Source organism: Lissotriton vulgaris, chromosome 2_1 (genome assembly GCF_964263255.1).
Source record: "Lissotriton vulgaris chromosome 2_1, aLisVul1.2, whole genome shotgun sequence".
In the NCBI taxonomy this organism is placed as follows: domain Eukaryota; kingdom Metazoa; phylum Chordata; class Amphibia; order Caudata; family Salamandridae; genus Lissotriton; species Lissotriton vulgaris.
Genome location: NC_141687.1, coordinates 1,585,999,580 through 1,586,018,108, shown reverse-complemented (window position 1 = coordinate 1,586,018,108; position 18,529 = coordinate 1,585,999,580). Strand labels below are relative to the sequence as shown.

At 42.6% G+C, this 18,529-nt stretch overlaps 1 protein-coding gene across 1 annotated transcript in view; it reads left to right on the top strand.

Annotated features, from left to right (window-relative positions):
- Window positions 1-18,529, top strand: part of LRP1B (LDL receptor related protein 1B) — a 3,669,685-nt gene that overhangs the window by 3,207,601 nt on the left and 443,555 nt on the right. Inside the window, exons 68-69 of the mRNA XM_086955170.1 lie at window positions 12,040-12,156; window positions 16,689-16,795. Coding sequence (XP_086811296.1) covers window positions 12,040-12,156; window positions 16,689-16,795 — 224 coding nt within the window. The remainder of the gene's footprint in view (window positions 1-12,039; window positions 12,157-16,688; window positions 16,796-18,529) is intronic.

Genomic DNA, 18,529 nt, shown 5'->3' with positions numbered 1-18,529 from the left:
TGAATTTCAATGTTTTTTTAAATGCTAATTCCTTACTATATCAGGCCTAAAACCTCTGTTTTTTCATTTAATTTCGAAGGTTTTTTGAAAGACAATTTTTAAATGTATTAATTGTTATTTTTTTTATACTGATTTACTACATTTTTGCAGGCAGGTGTTCAGAGGGCACGCCCCCTTTTTACAACACTCTGCAGCGCAGCTCCATGGTGCTTACTGGATATACCTGTTGGACTAGTTGCCCTCTAGGGGACCTCTGGATTGAAGAAGAATTAATTCCCAACTTAAAACACGCCACAGTGAAGTGTAATGAAGCCACGCCTCTTTTTACACCTCTCTGCAACGCAGCCCCCGGGCGTGTTTGCAGAGGGGGAACTAATTCCCCTTGCATAATGGGGGTCCCTGTGGGCCAACTAGCACACCTGGAACATCGGCAGGGGGCTTCGTTGCAGAGAGGTGTAATGAGGCCACACCCTTTTATGCACCTCTCTGCAACGCAGCCCCCGGGCGTGTTTACAGAGGGGGAACTAACTCCCCTTGCATAAAGGGGGTCCCTGGGGGCCAACTAGCCCACCTGGAACCTGCAGTATGCACCAAGGGGGCTGCATTGCACTGAGGTGTAATGAGGCCACACCCTTTTTTACACCTCTCTGCAATGCAACCGCTGGCGCGTTTGCAGAGGAGGAACGAATTCCCCTTGCATACTGGGGGTACCTGTGGGCCAACTAGCCCACATGGAACCTCCAGTATAAGCCAGTGGGCTGCATTGCAGAGAGGTGTAATGAGGCCACACCCTTTTTTACACCTCTCTGCAACGCAGACCCCGGGCGTGTTTGCAGAGGGGCAACTCATTCCCCTTGCATACTGGGGTCCCTGGGGGGCAACTAGCCCACCAGGAGCCTCCAGTTTGCGCCAGGGGGCTGCTTTGCTTTGCCCCGGAGGGCGGCGGTCCCTGGGGCAGTGTGGGGGGGATTGTGCATCCCCCACACTTCTTTAGCACTATGCCCCCGCGATTTGGTCCCCCTGGGGGGGTAATTTTTAAATAAACATACCAGGTTTTTGGACTTGGGGGTCCTTGTGGGACCCCCTGAGTAGGCCTAGGGGGTCAGGGTGCTTCTACCCTTCCCCCCTTTTTTTCTGCATGTTTGTTTTTCTGCTTTCTTGTGCCTCGGTCTACCTAGCACAAGATGGATGTCAACACTTCCTGGTTAGAAGTGTTGGCAGCCAATGTGCATGCTGCTTTCTCGGGAAGGCATGCTGATTGGCTGCCACTGTCTGTCAACACTCCAAACCAGGAAGTGTTGGCAGCCATCTTGTGCCTCGGTAGAACCAAGGACCCACTAAAGGTACAATATATGTACCTTTTAAAACACAGGATGTCCAGAGGAGAAAAGAAATTGGGTTGGGTCCACTTGTGGTCTTTTTAAAGGGGGGTGAAAATAAATATCAGAGTTATGGTGAGGCAGTAAGTGATAGACAAAAAATATACATGTGTTCTAATATGACTACTAAAAGGTAAAGAAAAAGACCAGCAGTCTTAGGAGTTGGGTAGCCGGGTAGGCCAGGTCAAGCTCTTGCCTTATAGACAATGACCGTGGTCCTGTGGTCCATAGTGGATAAACTAATGCTAGATGTAACTAGCAGTGTGTGGGCAGATCAGGGTCAGAAATTCAATCTGGATTAACAGAAATGGGGGAGGAGGAAAAGGAGGGAGGAATGAAGGGGGAAGTCCTCACAATACTGTGATGTAATGGTGGACAGAATTCCCTATAGGTTCAGCCTAGGTGGACATGCAGGTCCTCCTCATGGTTGAGGCCTCCCGAGGTCTTGCTTTGTAACTTTACAATATATTCAGATTCCAGGCATTGCAGATGACTTTCCCGAACTCCTCTCGCTGGCACTGGGATCTTGTCAATGTCAAAAAATTAGATTTTAGAGCTGGCATCTTTGGCATTGGGATGTATCAGATTACAGTGTTTGGCTATGGCATATGTCATGTCACCATTTTTGATCGCACGCAGGTGCTCTAGGACGCGCTTCTTCACCGGGAATATAGTGCTTCCCACATAAGGCAGGCCACAGATGCAAATCAAAACATAAACGACAAAATCAGTGTTGCAATTGATAAAACAGTTGATTTTCCCTGGCGAGGGTGAAAGTTTTGACATGTGTACTGTTGTTGCATGCTCTGCACCTCCCACATTTGTGGAATCCTGGGAGTTTCCCCAACCAGGTCCCACGTGATCTTGATTTCATGGATAGGTGGCTGTGTACCAACATGTTTTGTAAGGGCTGACACTTTTTCTATGTTACATGTGGTGACGGACTGACCAACTTCCCTATCACCACATAATTTCTGACTATGTGCCAGTGCTTCCGTACTATCTGATGGATTTCCTGTGAAGCATGGTTATAAGTGGTGATGAGCCTCACTTCCTGTTTGCCACTGTCCTTCACTTTTGGTATCAGGAGGCTATTTCTGTTTATTTTGTCTGCTTTCTCAGTTGCTATTCTGATAGTCTTACCTGAGTAGCCCCTGCCCCTAAAACGCCCCTTCATGTTCTTGGCTTCTTTTTTGGTGCTATAGTTGCGCTTAGCTCTCATTAGTTCCCCATAGGGGATGCTGTTCTTTAGGCCTGTCGGGTGGTGGCTGTATGCATGTAAGATACTGTTACTAGATGTTGGCTTTCTATATAAAATGGTGTTCAGTGTTTCATGATCCACCTCCAGTAGGATGTCAAGGAACTCTATGCTAGTCCGATCAGTTTTGCTGGTGAATTGTAGGTTTAAATTGTTCACCGAGAGTTCTCGAATAAAAGTGTTCAAAGTATCCTGTGGACCATCCCCTATAAGAAAGACATTGTATATGTAGAGGGTCCACAGGATAACATTGTTCATGTTCTGTGTGTTGCCATCATGCCATAGGTGCTCCGCTTCCCACCACCCCATGAACAGGCATGCGTACGAAGGAGCAAAGCAACTTCCCATGGCGGTGCCAGAGTACTGTTCATACCAGTCATCCTCGAACAGGAAGCAATTATTGTGTAGGCAGAAGTGTAACATGCGCATCAGCAGTGCAGTGTAGTCATACATGGTGGTTGGCCTATCTCTCAGATAAAATTTACAGGCTTGTAGGCCTAGGTCATGTTCGATACAATGCAACAACATCTATTGTTGCCAGGATGTATTTGTCTTTCCATGGGATTTCCTGCACTTTGGACAGGAAGTCCATGGTGTCCCTGCAGTATGAGGGTAGATTCAGAACATATGGGCAAAGAAAGTAGTCCAGATAGATGGATGTGTTCTCAAGGAGACTCTGCTTGGCCGATATATTGGGTCTGCCGGGGGGATCAGTAGAATGTTTATGTACCTTCGGCAACATATAGAAAACTGGGGTAACGGGTTTCTTTACTAGTAAGAACAGGATCTCATTTTGATTCAGCAAGTCGTTCTCATGCCAGTCACTCAACATTTTGTGGTATTCCAGAATGGTTTTGTTATATCTTGCCAAACTGGATCTCAGGTAAAATCCTGAGAATTCTAGTTGTCTCTTGGCCTCTGTTCGGTATTTATTGATATCCCAGAGGACCACATTACCCCCCTTGTCAGAGGGTTTTATTACAAAGTCGGTTGCTTGTTTCAAAGACTGGAAGCCAGCCCTTTGGGCTGCAGTTAAGTTCATCTTGTGTGTTTTGCAGTTAAGTTTCTGGCAAAGTTGTTATCCTCCTTTTTCCATAAGGACAACAGATCAAGTAAAACAGTCTCATGGAATGTGTCAATTTCATCATGTAGGGTTATAGGATTGAATTTTGATCTGGGTTTGAAATCGTTCCTGGATCTTTTGTTGATCTCCATTTCCATGCTGATCAAGAGTTCACTGTCCGTCTCCGGAATCCCTGGCACCCAGTTGGATTTCCCTCGTGCCTGCCATGGTGTCAAGGTCCCTTATCGATAAGGTAGCATCCGTAGGGACAGGGGGGTGTCCACTAGTCTAGAGTTTGAGGAACCTATGTTTTGTTTTGAAGCGTACATCTTTAAAAGCTTAAGTTTGAACATGAACAAAAAAAGGTCGATACATGTTTTGGCAAAGTAAAAATTAGCTGTGGGGCAGAAAGATAGGCCTAGTTCCAAGACCGATCTTTCCTGGGGGGGCTGATAGCATGAGGGAAGAGATTAATGATAGTAAAGTTAGGTTGCTCACCCCTTATTTGTTCCTCTTTGATCGCCTGATGCCTCACCCATGTGGCGTTGAGTTGTCGCTGGACTTCGCCCCCTCTCCTTGTTTGTCTCCTTTGTCTTGTTCTTTGCCTCCTCTTTTTCCTCTTCCCCGTGCTGGTTTTTTGGTGGCACTGAGGCTCAGTTGCATAAAAAGGTACTCTTCCAGTGATGTGAATGGTCCTCTATGCGGCGCCATGGTTGCATTTCTGTCCTCATCATCCAAAGGGGCAGCAGAACTTGAACCCAAGGTCTCTGATTCCTGTGCTTTGAGTGCTTCAATCTTCTTATAATCCTTTCTTATGGTGTCATATTTTCTGCTGATAGTAAGAATGCGTCCTAGCGCATAATCATTCCTGTCCCTTATGAATGTACAGCGTTTCCTTGCCTTGATCCCATCTTCATACTTGGTCAGCCTTATCTTCATTTCTTTGATGAACTTTGATATTTCTTCTTGATTAGGCATTTTGCTCAGCGCTTCGCGGAGCTCTTTAAGTTCCTCTCCAATGTGTTGCGGTTCCATCACTGCATATTTGGAAAGGATGCCAAGCATCTGTTTGCAGGTGCCTGCCATCAGGGCAGACCATTATTCCAGTAATTTGAGGTTAGGGTTCTGATATGTGGGGGTCACCAAGACACTCAGTCCCCTTGGGACGCGCCGAACTTCAATATAATTGTCCAAGGAGATCACTTCCCAGCTTCGATTGATCTCTTTCTTGCATAGTTTTTCAAGTTTGAAAAGGCCTGTTTCAAAGTCCGATTTGCCCGGTATCCCCCGCAGTTGGTCTTACAGAGTTATCATTGGTTGTCACGTCAGCCTCTAGAAACAGAGATCTTGCCACATCCAATCTCTGACGAATCGCCTCACACATTGTTTCAATGCTTAGGAATACCAGCGGCACTGCATACGCCCGAGCCTTGCCTCAAGCGATTTCTTCCATTTAGTTTGAAAGATCCTCCCCTGTGGTCGTGATTGCACGCGGCTGCGTGTAATCGAGACGGTGGCGCCCCTGCTGCTTCCAAGAACATGAAATAAACCTGGAGTTTCACCGAGGGTTCAATGCGGGATTCAGACACGGAGTGCACATCCCCCGGAATGAGGTCAGTGCACGTCCTCTGTGTTCCCGTCCGGAAATCCTTCATGCTCCGTTACGGTTTTTTCTTCGTGGTAAATCACTTCCAGGGTATTTGTGGCAGCAGCGGGAATCGGGAAAGATGAGTCTGTGTAAAATGAACAGCCTTGCATCCGATTTTTTCCACCTGGCGGGGCTGGTGCAGACGGGCGGGCTCTGGACCCGCTGACATAAATGTGAATATCTTGCGCTGCAAGCAACACAAGAACGGGTCGCACTCAGGATCTTTAAAGTTTAGGAAAAGTATTTATTGACTCGACGCGTTTCAACACACAGTCTTTGTAAACAAGTCATATATATATATAGTTCGAGGTAGACCCTAGTATCCATGGGAAAAGTGTATTGTGACTTCACTATATCTTTGGCGCCATTTGATGAATCTTCACAAACATTTCCAAAAAAAGTGTACTAGTGACTCTTTTTGGGCATGGAAGGTTTCGGGATTATCTGTCAAGCGGAGGTGAGAAAAAAGGGGGTAAACAAGTGCTTTTTCCATGTTAATTCACACAGAACTGCTGGATGGAATTACACCAAATTTGACAGAAAGGTAGCTCTTGGTTCAGAAACCCTGCTTTTTGTTATTTTGTGTTCTTTTTGAGATATTATAGGAAAGCCAGATTTGTATATCTATGGTCACTACACCATTGCAAATAATCATAATATTGTTTAGAGATTTGATTGGCTGCCAACATTTCAATCAGGAAGTATTGGCAGCCATTTTTAAAGAAAAAGGGGCAGGGTAGGACTACTCTGACCCCCCTAGCTCTGGTCCTATGGCCCCCCAGGTACTCTGTCAGGACAAAAATGCATTTTTAGAAAATAAAATCCAGCGGAATTGTAAATATTCACAAATTTGAGACAACATTTTTCAACACGCTTCCTTTAAGTTTAGCTCCCAAGTGGGCCAGATCCGGGAGCAGATTAATATATATTATATTAAGGAGGGGTGAATGGCACCCCCTCAAGAACTCTTTTAAGCCCGGGGGCAACCACCTTCCAAGGGCTTTATGATATGGGACGGGGCCATGTGTACCCCTGCCATTCAGCGCTTTGATCCTTGGAGAACAAAACCTCCCCAGGAATTCAGAAAAATAGTGGTGAGAGCAACGTAGACCCACCTCCTGGTGTTTTAATATGCTCTGGGGACCACCATCTCCCCACTGCTAAACTAATAAAGATGCAGGGGGGCTGCATGGACCTCTCTGGGCTCCATGGACCACCACCTCCCATGGCTAAATGTATATATAAAACTGGGAGGGAGCCGTGCGGGCCACCTCCTGGGCTGGCCTATACATATTTCTGGAGCCATTAATGGGCCTAGAATACTATGACCCCATAGGGCAGGCTCCTGCTATCTCCCGAGGTACCCACCTTCAGGAGATAGCTGTTGACTATTGCTTGGTGGGAGCTGTGACAGCTGTTGCCAAGCTAGAGCAAACACTATCCCCACTTCTTTGAAAGCAGGACCTGTCAAATTGCTCCTGAATGCGGGGAGTTGCGTTCTAATCGTTTTTCCTGATCACTGTCATGAAACAGAGGAAAGATTGCTCCTGCATGCACATTTAGCAGCTCGTGCAGGAGTAGTGCTGGATCCTGCAGGAGGCAGGGACCTGGCAGGGACCGCGGGGCCATTGAGGCTCCCCCCACGGTCCCTAGCGTAGTACACTGGGTATCCTGGGTCGAGACAGTGCACCCAAGTCGACGTGTCAGGCCAAGGAGGATGGAGTCCCCAGGCCGCCATCAGCCCAGGGAAGGGGACATGTGATCCCGTCCCTCATTTAATTTTTCTCAGGCACTAGGGGATGGGGTCACCGCTGCCTCCCTCCCCATTGCAGAGAATGGAAAACAAAGCAAAAAGACAAAACGGAGTAGAAGAGTGCAAAGCAGAGGGCATTAATACTATCAAGAAAGGCAAAACAGGGGGCAGAAAAACAAGCAGAAAGGCAAAACAGAGCGCAAGAGGGCAAAATAGATGTCAGAAAAAAACAGAGTAAAAGGCAAAATAGAGGGCAACAAATGAGCAGGAATAGTCAAACAGAGGGCAGAAAAATGTGCAGGAAAGGCAAAACAGAGGTCAGGAAAATTAGCAAAAAAGGCAAAACAGAGAGCAGCAAAAAAACCAAAAAAGGCAAAACTGAGGGACGAAAAGTGAGCAGCAAAGGCAAAACAGGGGAAAGAAAAACTAGCAAAAAATGCAAAACAGAGTAGAAGTGGATAGAAAATGAGCAGTGAAAGCAGAATGGAGGGCAGAAAAATGAGGAAAAGGCAAAACAAAGGGCAGGAAAAAGAGCAGAAAAATGCAAAATGGAGCAAGAAAGGAGCATAGGAGGCAGAAGCAGAGAGCAGCAGGCAGACAGGCAGCAGAGAATATTGGTATGTGGGCAAGCTTTACAAGAGAACTGTTGCAGGGAGAGCCAGAAAAAGGATCTGCTAAAGTTTACAGAAATTAATCCTCAATGAGAAACATATATATATAAACATAGCAGGTGCCCCAAATGAAGCTCCACTTCTGTAAAGTACAAATAAGCCTGTTTTCTGGGCTTGACAAAGGCAAAGCAAGTGTGTTTAATTGGCAATTATACATTGCAAGATGATCTGAAAGGAGACGGGGAGGTGATTGCATTGTTAATCATTTGGAGCGCAATGTTTAGTGAGTGGGTTCTTTCTTGTCCGTACCTGGTGAGAGCCCATTTTTCTCCCTTGAAATGACTCTGAGTAAACAAATTTGCAAAACCACTGGAATCTCCACCTGTTTGGCCCCGCCCCGTCCACCTTAGTAGTATGCAGTGGTCTTCTCACCTTTTGCCAGGATGATGGGCAGCTTACTAAAAGGCCCCTTTTGCCTTTTCCATCGATTTTGGTGATGAGTCCTTGATGGTGAGGAATATGAGGACATCTCCACCAAGCAAAGAAGCACTTACCTCATATAGCTAAGAGGAAGGACCCTTGTTTGGTAGAAATTTACCTCTTTTTACACTCGTCAACTTCTCTATAGGAAGATTCATGCTATCACAATTTTCTGGATAAAGATGCGTGAGGAACAATCAAATTGCCAAAATGCACACAGATTCACTGGTGACATGTACTCATGCGCCCTTACACATGTACAATATGTAACAGGCATTTACCCAAGAAGGTAGCATTTACTAATTAACCAGTAAAAAGTACAGTGCTTGGGTAGGTATTTTGAGTAAAACTGTGTACTCTTTTTGGATAAAGGGGCAGGTGGAGTTACGTTGTAGATTAGTCACTTACACAGCTACTGACACACCCACACAGATACTTAAATACCCACTCAAACACTCAGGCAGTCACACCCACACTCAGACACTCACACAACCACTCATAGAAATACTCAAACACTCTCACACCTACTCACAAACCCACTCAGGCACTCATGCACCCACTCATAGAACCACTCAGATGCACAGAGACACTCAAAGGACCATTCAGATACTCAGACACCCACTCACAGACCTGCTCGGAAATATATACCCATTTACGAACCCAACCAGACACTCCTGCACCCACTTACAGAACCACTTATACTCACTCATGCTCACTGACAGACTTACTCTGAGACTCATGCACCAACTCACAGACCCACTCAGAGACTCACACACCCACTCAGAGACCTACTGAGTGACTCATGCACCCACTTACATACCCACTCGGACACTCATGCACTCACTCGGAGACTGATTCACACACTCTTGGAAGCACTCAAAATCCCACTCAGGCACTCTCATACCCACTCACAAACCCACTCAGACACTCACTCAGACACTCACATACCCACTCACATGCTCAGGGAGACACACATGCACCCACTCCCAGATCCACTCAGAAACTCACAAACCCACTCAACAGCCATTAAGACATTCACACACTCACTCAGACATCCCCGGAGACACTCGTGCACACCTACTCTCAAGGTTACAGGTTATGGTTAGGAAATAAAATTAAAAACAACATCGAAATTCACACAAAAAAACAAAGGTTACAGAAATGTTATAGTTAGCTACTGGCATAAAAAAACTTTTGAAATTCACTGAATAAAACAAAGGTTACAGGGACATTATAGTTAGGATCAGATTTCCCTCATACAAAACCAGTGAAATTCAGCAGCTATAGTTACTTGAGCTAACTAACTTACAGTCCCACAATGTACTGCTTATGACCTCACATATCATATCACTCATGATATGGTCAGTGACATCACTGATAACATCTCAATATATGTTGTAATCTTGTTTTGTGGGACTCAGCTTCAAGGTGAGTCCCATTATGGCTGCAAACAGTTCCTGGTCGAAGTGTTGACAGCCAATCAAATTTCTGGAAAATTCCGAGTGTCCACTGCAAGGACTTGCGTCCTCAGATAGCTATAATTGTTAAAACTTAATATTGCTGCAACTACTGCAATGATTTAAGCCAAATCACAGAAAGCACGCTTTCTGGCCCATCATCTAGCTTTCTGCCAAATTTGGTTCAGCGGTTTGGGCTGTAGTCAAGAATTGAAAATTCCCAATATACATTACATGGGGAAAAAGATTTTGGGACCCCCTTTTTTCTCAACCCCTTCTTGACTAATCACACTGAAACTTCCAACACGGCAGCTGAAACACAAAGGGGAAGATTTTAGAAACTTTCGTGAAAATCCATCTAGTGGTGTGAAAGTTATTGGCAAAACAAAAAAACGCTTTTCCTATGGAAACTTTGGTCTTAACTATTCCTACCTACTGGCTATCACTATTTATTGATTGCTAAACATTTTGAAAGATTGTGGGCTAAAGTGGATGCAGATCCTAGCATCAATATGAGTACCTGAAGAAACTGAGCAGGTGCTAGTTTATTGTGTAGTATAGAACTAATAAAACACTGGTAAATGAAGATGACTTCATCAACCATAATTTGCAGGCAGAGATGCTAAATGGCTTATTATACACTAAATAATAATGTAAAAAACAACTCTCCCTACAGCCCACAAACTCTCATTGCCTTGCACCCTGATCACTTCCCTCATGGCCAACACCCATTCCTTCCTGAAGAACATGAAGCTGGTAAAACCATTTTAGGAGGAGACTGTGCGCTCACAGGAACCAATTCATTGTTAATTGATGGCACACACACATTCATATCAATGTGTATCACATGGTGAACATTGCATGGACAGTTTATACAGCCTTGAAAAACAACCAGTTGCACAGTTCCTGCTAAAATCTTTCTGCGTCCTCCAATATTCTTGTAAACAAATATTATGCTAAGAAAGAGCATCAGCAAAAAATGGGACAAATACACGAAGCCCAATAATCACCTACGCGTTTCGTAATTCATCCTAAATGTTTATTACAATGTTTGTTGAATCTTGGATGACAATCATATTGTCTCATCAATTAATCATTTTATGGAATTTATGAAATCGGACTCTTTTCATGGTGACTTCTTAAAGCCACCACATTAACCTCATGCCAACATACCTTGCCCTTTGGTTACAACATGCGTCATGTCCCACTATCACAACATAACATATAGCAAGGCATTTGGCAGTGGCCATTGAACTCTAGGGTAATAGAGACCTTTGACCATGCCCTATGCCTAGATTAAGAGTTCACAAAAGGTATATATGGCACTGTCCAGATGGTGTAGTCACAGGATGGTGCATTTTGCCATTCACTATGCACAACCCTTCCCTTATTGTCTATTCTGCAGAGCCTTCAGTCATACCCTGCAGGCTCTGCATGGAAGATGTGGTCATTCATTTTTACGGAACTCAGAGCTTGATGATGTTTTTGTAGCTTAGAGCCCACTGGAAATTCACTTCTTCCATCACCAGTGTTGCGTCATTATGAGAAATAATCTGTACCAAACACTTGGAAAAAGACTCTGGGTGCTAGATTCGCATGTGATAGCTCTTGCCAAATCCAAGAAGCTCTTGTAAAGGATGTTACTGTCAGCTATGCCAGGTACCCAGACAACAGATTATGCTGATCAATGTTTTTAGCCAAGACCTATGCTTTCTGGAGCTTGGTGTGGGATCAAATATTTGTTTGCACTTTTGGCAATGGAAATGGCAATTAGTAAAACTTTTGATAATGGTAACCTTGATATAGCTGCTATTACCAGTGATCTCAGAAGAAATTATCTAATTAAATATGTCATCAATATGCAGTACAATAATAGGGCAATGATTTACATAGCTCACCTTAAAAGCCATATTAAGCGGTATTCCGTTTTGGATCATATGATGGTTTTTATTTTGATGTGCTTTAAAAAATGTTATAGTAGATTTTATTTTATGGCTTAAATAAATTACCATAACCCTTTCCCACTATACCCATCATCCCTTAGTTCATGTTTGCAAAACCTGTTGTGGTCTCACACATGAAACATATGATGTCATTGATTACATTGGAAATTACATCTACAATAACATCACTGTAGATGCTGTGGGACTGTGGCCCTTAGTGTAGGGTCTGAAATCTGGTCGGAAAGTATAGTGAAATGTTAAAAAAAGACTGCAGGATACTGTGGGAGAGGAAGAGTTGAGCATTTGGCTTTGAGTGTGTGACGTGCACCCTGAGTTCACAGGGCACAGGACACTTCACTCTTGAGTGCATACATTAGTTGATGTATCTTCGAGTTTTTCACACAGGTTAGATGACATATGATAACTGTTAACCCATTCTCATTACAGATAAGAAAACGTGTGGACCTCATGAGTTCCAGTGTGCAAACAAAAACTGTATTCCAGATCATTGGAGATGTGACAGTCAAAATGACTGTGGAGATAATTCCGATGAAAAAAACTGCAGTAAGTTTCCCTTTCCACGTGGCCACATGGTCTTGATTTTGAGAAGACTTGTACATAATATGCTGAACTTCTAATTACATTTTACACAGCAACCCATATGGTTAAAATAAATATACTGGCCAAACTATTTCTTTATATGTAACAACTAACTACAATATGCGGCATCCTTCTTGCAAGCACAATCATTAACTTTGCCTTCTGGGAATGCAGCTTAAAAAATATATATTCGTCACATGCTCTTCTTATGATTTGTCATTAGCATTTCAAGTTGGGCTTTGAATTATGATCAATATTCTTATATTAATATGAAAGCACTTGCTAAAGCATCTTCGACTTTTCTAACAGTAATACTCACGATGTGGAATAAGACAAAACAAATAAACTTGTTGCATTGTGCATGCTTTTGAAATCGAAGAAAGACACAAGGTTCTTCTCTAGAACTTTCATACCAAGAACACTATTGAAACATCTACTATTCACTTTGCAGATCACTGGTTCACCAGACCAGACCCACGTTATACAAATCAGGTTGTCATTCTACTGGATGCTCTTTCATTCATTTTTTTACATTGAAAATCAACATCTTAAATAGCTGTATTGAATGAGGTACAAAACAAGGTTTGTCTCAGTTTGAAGTTTTACCTCCTAACTTAGGGGCTGATTATGGTGTTGGGTGGAATTTCCTCCGCCTGACATCGTCTCGGTCATGGGACTGACCGACACCCGGTCGGCGGTCTCGACTGACTAATTAGGATGCGACCGAACCCCGATACTGTACAGTGGAGCATCTTGTATCCTGGCTATAAACCGGCGGAATGCATGCTCCCATTGCAAAATATGAGGTGCAGTTCATCCCTGCACCCTGTGGCAGGCACCTCGAGTGCTGACAGCCTTTCTGTGTCGGAAAGGCCAGCACAGAAAGTCAGCCAAAACCTGACGTCATAATCCCAAGAGCCACCCTTGGGATTACTGGTTGCATTCCAACTGGCGGACGAACTCTCCAAACCCATTGTCGGAAGTGGGTGAAATGAAAAACTTGTGCCCAAGGAAGGTACTTTGCTGTGTGAGCTCAGATTACCCAAGCGGGGCAAAGCTGCAAGCGAAGCTGAACAGGGCTTGATGAGGCCAGACCCCTCACTGAAATGTCCTGCTGAAGCTGATTTGTGGATGCATAAAAAGCCCTGAGAATGATAAACCTGATTCTTTTGTCCAGTGGCAATGCACCTTTGTCAGGTTGACCAAATTGCCAGGTTTGTTAAGGACCTTTGGAGCCAAAGTCAAGTCAAAGTCAAATATATCTTTATTTGCCACATTTATAAAGAAGAAAACATTAAAACACACAGTATAAACACGCAAAATAAATAGCAGTCCATCAAAGTACAATAATACAGCTATGCTTAATATACAAGAGAGCTCGCAATATGCACATTTCCTTAATTTTAGAATTTGCCATATTAAAGAGGCAACCAAGCACCAGTTCAGAGGGCTACTTTGACAGAATTTAAAATCTTAAAAAATTGGCAATAAAAACTTTTTTCTGGCCATTTGATAAAAGGAGCAAAAAATCCCCAACAGGTAAGGTCGACTGGACAGACCTCCTTTCATAGGGACAGGGACTCAATACAACAAATTGCCACAAACAGAAGGAAACCCTACCAGAAGAGGTAAAAGATTAAAACAAAACAAACCTAGTGAGGACGACATACTGCTTTCTATTTAGGGTAAAATATACTGTTGAAGGCCTGCATAAGTGTGAACCAAGTTGTAAGAGTGCACCGTGGAATTTTGATTGTCAGAAAACTATCTCATCAAAGAGGCCTTATCCTAGAATTCTTGTTTTCAAATACCTTTAATAACAAAGCCTGGCTGAAAACGGCTGTAATGCCAGAAACCGGTCCTAGGCAGCTTGTTTCCGGTCCAGGGAAGGCATGGCTTGGCACTTCGGGCTGGACTGTTCCCATGAGGCACAGGATCAGACTGATTTGCATATGGCCATGTCTGAACTGGGGTGGCAGAGTGGGCTAAAGAATGGTGATGGATTAAACCCAGATCTGTTGACTGGGTGTGAGTGTTTGATTTGTTCAGATGCTCTGTCCGTCACCACCCCCTTTTGTACCGCTTTGTTTGCCATAAGTTGGCAGGGTATGCTCAGACGTGAGTCCCTTGCTCACTTTGCCACTGGATTCAAGCAAGCCTGGCTAAACATGGCTGTAATGCCAGAAACCGGTCATAAGAAGCTTGTTTCTGGTCCAGGGAAGGCATGGCTTGGCAGTTCGGGCTGGACTGTTCCGATGAGGCACAGGGTCAGACTGATTTGCATATAGCAATGTCTGAACTGGGGTGGCAGAGTGGGCTAAAGAACGGTGATGGATTAAACCAAGATCTGTTGACTGGGTGTGAGTGTTTGATTGGTTCAGATGCTCCATCCATCACCACCCCCTTTTGTACCGCTTTGTTTGCCGTAAGTTGGCAGGGTATGCTCAGACGTGAGTCCCTTGCTCAATTTGCCACTGGATTCAAGCAAGCCTGGCTGAAGACGGCTGTAATGCCAGAAACCAGTCCTAGGAAGCTTGTCTCCGGTCCAGGGAAGGCGTGGCTTGTCAGTTTGGGCTGGACTTTTCCCATGAGGCAGAGGGTCAAACTGATTTGCATATGGCCATGTATGAACTGGGGTGGCAGAGTGGACTAAAGAAGGGTGATGGATTAAACTCAGATCTGTTGACTGGGTGTGAGTGTCTGATTGGTTCAGATGCTCCATCCATCACCACCCCATTTTCTACCGCTTTAATAACAAGGTGGCAAGACTCTGGGATGGGAAATAAACACAATTGACCAATCATCTCACAGGCAGCTTTCACATATGCAAACCACTAGATATCTAGGGCATATTGGAGTCAGAGACAATCCTATACAGCCAGCTTGTTAAATGTGGTCTCCTCCCTTACGCAGATCGAATACCACAATAAAAGAGGGTATTATCTAATTCTATCTTCTATCTAAGGGGTGTCCAATTCAGCGCGACAAATGGCGTTGGTGCAACTTCGTAGGACATTCAGTAGAATTTACCAAAATGATTTTCTACTTGTGGTAACATCTTTGCATTAATCATGTCTACTATACCTAAACAATAGGTTGCAATTGCCACACATTTGCTAGAATAAATCACGGAAATCTCTTTCAGTGGTTTGGATACCTACGTTTTATAGAAACATTGCAATCCAATAATAGATTTCTCAAAGAGGGATTTCCTATTTGAAATATTGGTTTACATACATATTTATCACCAAATAGGATACTTAAATAAGAGAAGGAAGTGGTCACCAATACATTTATATTAATATAGTGGGAGGATTTTTGAGCTAGTCTTACCCTACAAATCATTGAATCGTTTTACTCTCAAATTGAAGTGGCAGTTACTTTATAATTATGCTATGCATATCTACCACTAATTTGTCTACATAAAATATAGTTCAATTATAAATAGTTCAGAAACATTTAGGCACTTTTAGATTTCATAATAGAATCACACACATCTGTTGTAGTTTCCTTTAAAAATCATGCCCTAAATAAAACCATTATAACCGTTCAAATATAAGATTTGACCCTTTCCATTTTTTTAGACATATTTGATGTCTCTTAAGAAGTAAATAAAGACATCAACACTGGTTGTCACACCCCTACATTGCGAGTATTCTAGCGAACAAATGTGTCTGAGGTTTCTGGTGTTCAATAATAACATTTCTGCCTATCTTTTGTTGTCTCATTTCCATTTTGCTTTCACCTACAGAGGGAAATGCCTGGGTCCTCATTCACAAAGATTTTGTAAAAACATCACTGTAGATTTCTGACTTTGTATAGATACGAACTATCCCCAGCATGTAACTTAACAAAAGTCACAGATTTCAAAGTGTTCAGTGATTTATCCGTACATAGGCCAGACGAATGTCCTTATGGTGGATCTGCTGTACTGCAACAAATGCATATGTGGCTTTTAATGACTGTCTGTTTCTCCTTCAGCTGCTCTGTGTTTTTTCTATATTTGTATTTCTGTCCAATTCACATGCAGTAATGTATACCTGCCACCAATTATTTTCACATTGTTACTCCTCTTATCACAGAGGTTTCTGAGGAACAACCATTTATCATTTTGAAGATGCACTTTCATCTCTTCTGGACTCCTTGCAATTCTTTGAAATGGGTCAAATAGGATTATGTGTTCTTGTCAAAGGGACCTTTTCTGTATAGGCGAAAGCAACATTTACTTTATGAGGATTGGAGTTTAAAGAGGTTGATACCAACTGGCTGTACACTGCTGATGGGTTCAACAGTTGATGGTAGAAACAACTAATGTTTTGAGTAATTTTCGTGTTCAACCTAATATTGTGGCTAATATAAATATACCCCATGGGTAATTAAATAGCTACATATCGAGAAACCATTGTTTAATTTATGCTTGTGATGTCTTGAGGTTAAAATGAAGAAAAAACACAAAAGATTAATACATTATATCCAATTGTTCTGTTTTTCTTTAGAACCTCAGACATGCACTGTCAAAGACTTCCTCTGTGCAAATGGAGATTGCATTTCTGCAAAGTTTTGGTGTGATGGTGAATATGACTGTGCAGATGGCTCTGATGAGGTATGCCTCGTTACACATCACAAAATGCCTTGATAAATTCATAAATCATCTGACCAATGTACATACTTATTATATAGAGTGAAAACATACAGTTATCCTTTGAAACCAGAAAAGGATGATTAATGAATTGGTGTAGAATAGTATCCAAGAAAGAAGCAAGTCAAATGAAGAGCATAGCTACAGCAGAATTTCAGTTAAAAAGATGGCTTATTGAGTTGAGAAGATAGCCTTCATTTCTAAGAGTAAATTTAAGGTCACATGTTTGCATTCAGTTGGGGCTTACTCAGCCCTTCATTCTTTTTGAGTGAATAGTATCTGTGAGATTAAATAGGATAACAGTAACAAATGTAGCTAGGATTTTATGAAATGAGAAATTTCTGAATAGGGGACTGCTGAAGAAAAAAATGACATGCAAATTTGAAGAGGTGTGTGATACCAAATGACATAGTCCATTACTACAATGCAGATCAAATAACTAGAATGGAAATGGCCTGTGCCTTAACCTTACATTCTCATTTGAGCTACTCTTGTGGATTCCTCAAAGATGTCAAAAAAGGTATTGTCTACAAAACAAAAGTCAATAAAAGTATTTGTTTCCCATATTTATCAAGTGGAAATAAAGTTATAGATGCATGGAAAGAGTCAGTAAAAATCCACACAAAACACACAAATACAGTTAACATTTAAGTATTACATTATGTAATGCAACCCAGCCAGGAGGGACAACAACTATAAAGATTACCAACTTTTTGTAAAGAGTCAATTCCATATAGAAGAATTCTGTAATGCTTCTTAGCAGGCAGATAATTACTCTAAAGTTGTCTTCACTGTTTACCAACATTTTGGTTATTTTTGACTTTTCACTGAATTCTTTAATCATATGTGTTACCTATTGCACCCCATTTCATTAGCTTCCACTTCGGGTTTTTTCTTCAAGATATTATTATAACCACAATTTACAATCTTAGCTCATGATAATATCCAGTTTTGCTGACAGCCCTCAGCCCTGATTTTCTGTTGGCTTGCTTTTTCCCCACCTTAAATATTATTTTTCTCTGCCACTCTTGTCTCATATTACTTAAATATTTTGAAGTTTTGACTCAAGTGCTGAAGTTTCTCTTGTAGTACCACCTAATCTTCTCAAGGTTTCCAGAACCCCACTCACGTGAAACAGCCCCCTTCTCACAGCAAGCATCAGGAACCTCCTCTTGAGGCCACCTACTGTCTAATGATGGTGTGCACAGTCGGATGGAAGACAATAACAGTTTGCATCTTATGGCCAGGCTTATGCAGCACCTACTTATATCGCTGCTGAATGCCTTTAACTCTTGGAATTTCAGCCATTATGAATACAACAAATGTGTAGTCTGTATTCTGGCTTATGGCGTGACAGCATGTGTCCCTTTTTTGGTTGTGTTTCATTCCCTTTTAAAAAGAGGAAAAGTGAAGTCGCATTTTAAAGATGATTTATTGTACTGGGGCTTAATAATTAACCCTTTTGTTAAGTATATTGTTAGAATGCACTTCTCCTGGTCATTAGCCATCTCTCAGTTTCCACACTGTTTAACTATTCCTGTTCAGTTTTTATTGAGCCTTTACTCCCTATAAGATATATTACTCCTAGAGAGTCCCCACCCTTCCTTTTCTTAATGATAACATTGATTTAAGACAGCCATGTATAGCAAAACGTATAGGGGACTTTTTCAGCTCTCATGCTAGGTGTCATACTGCACT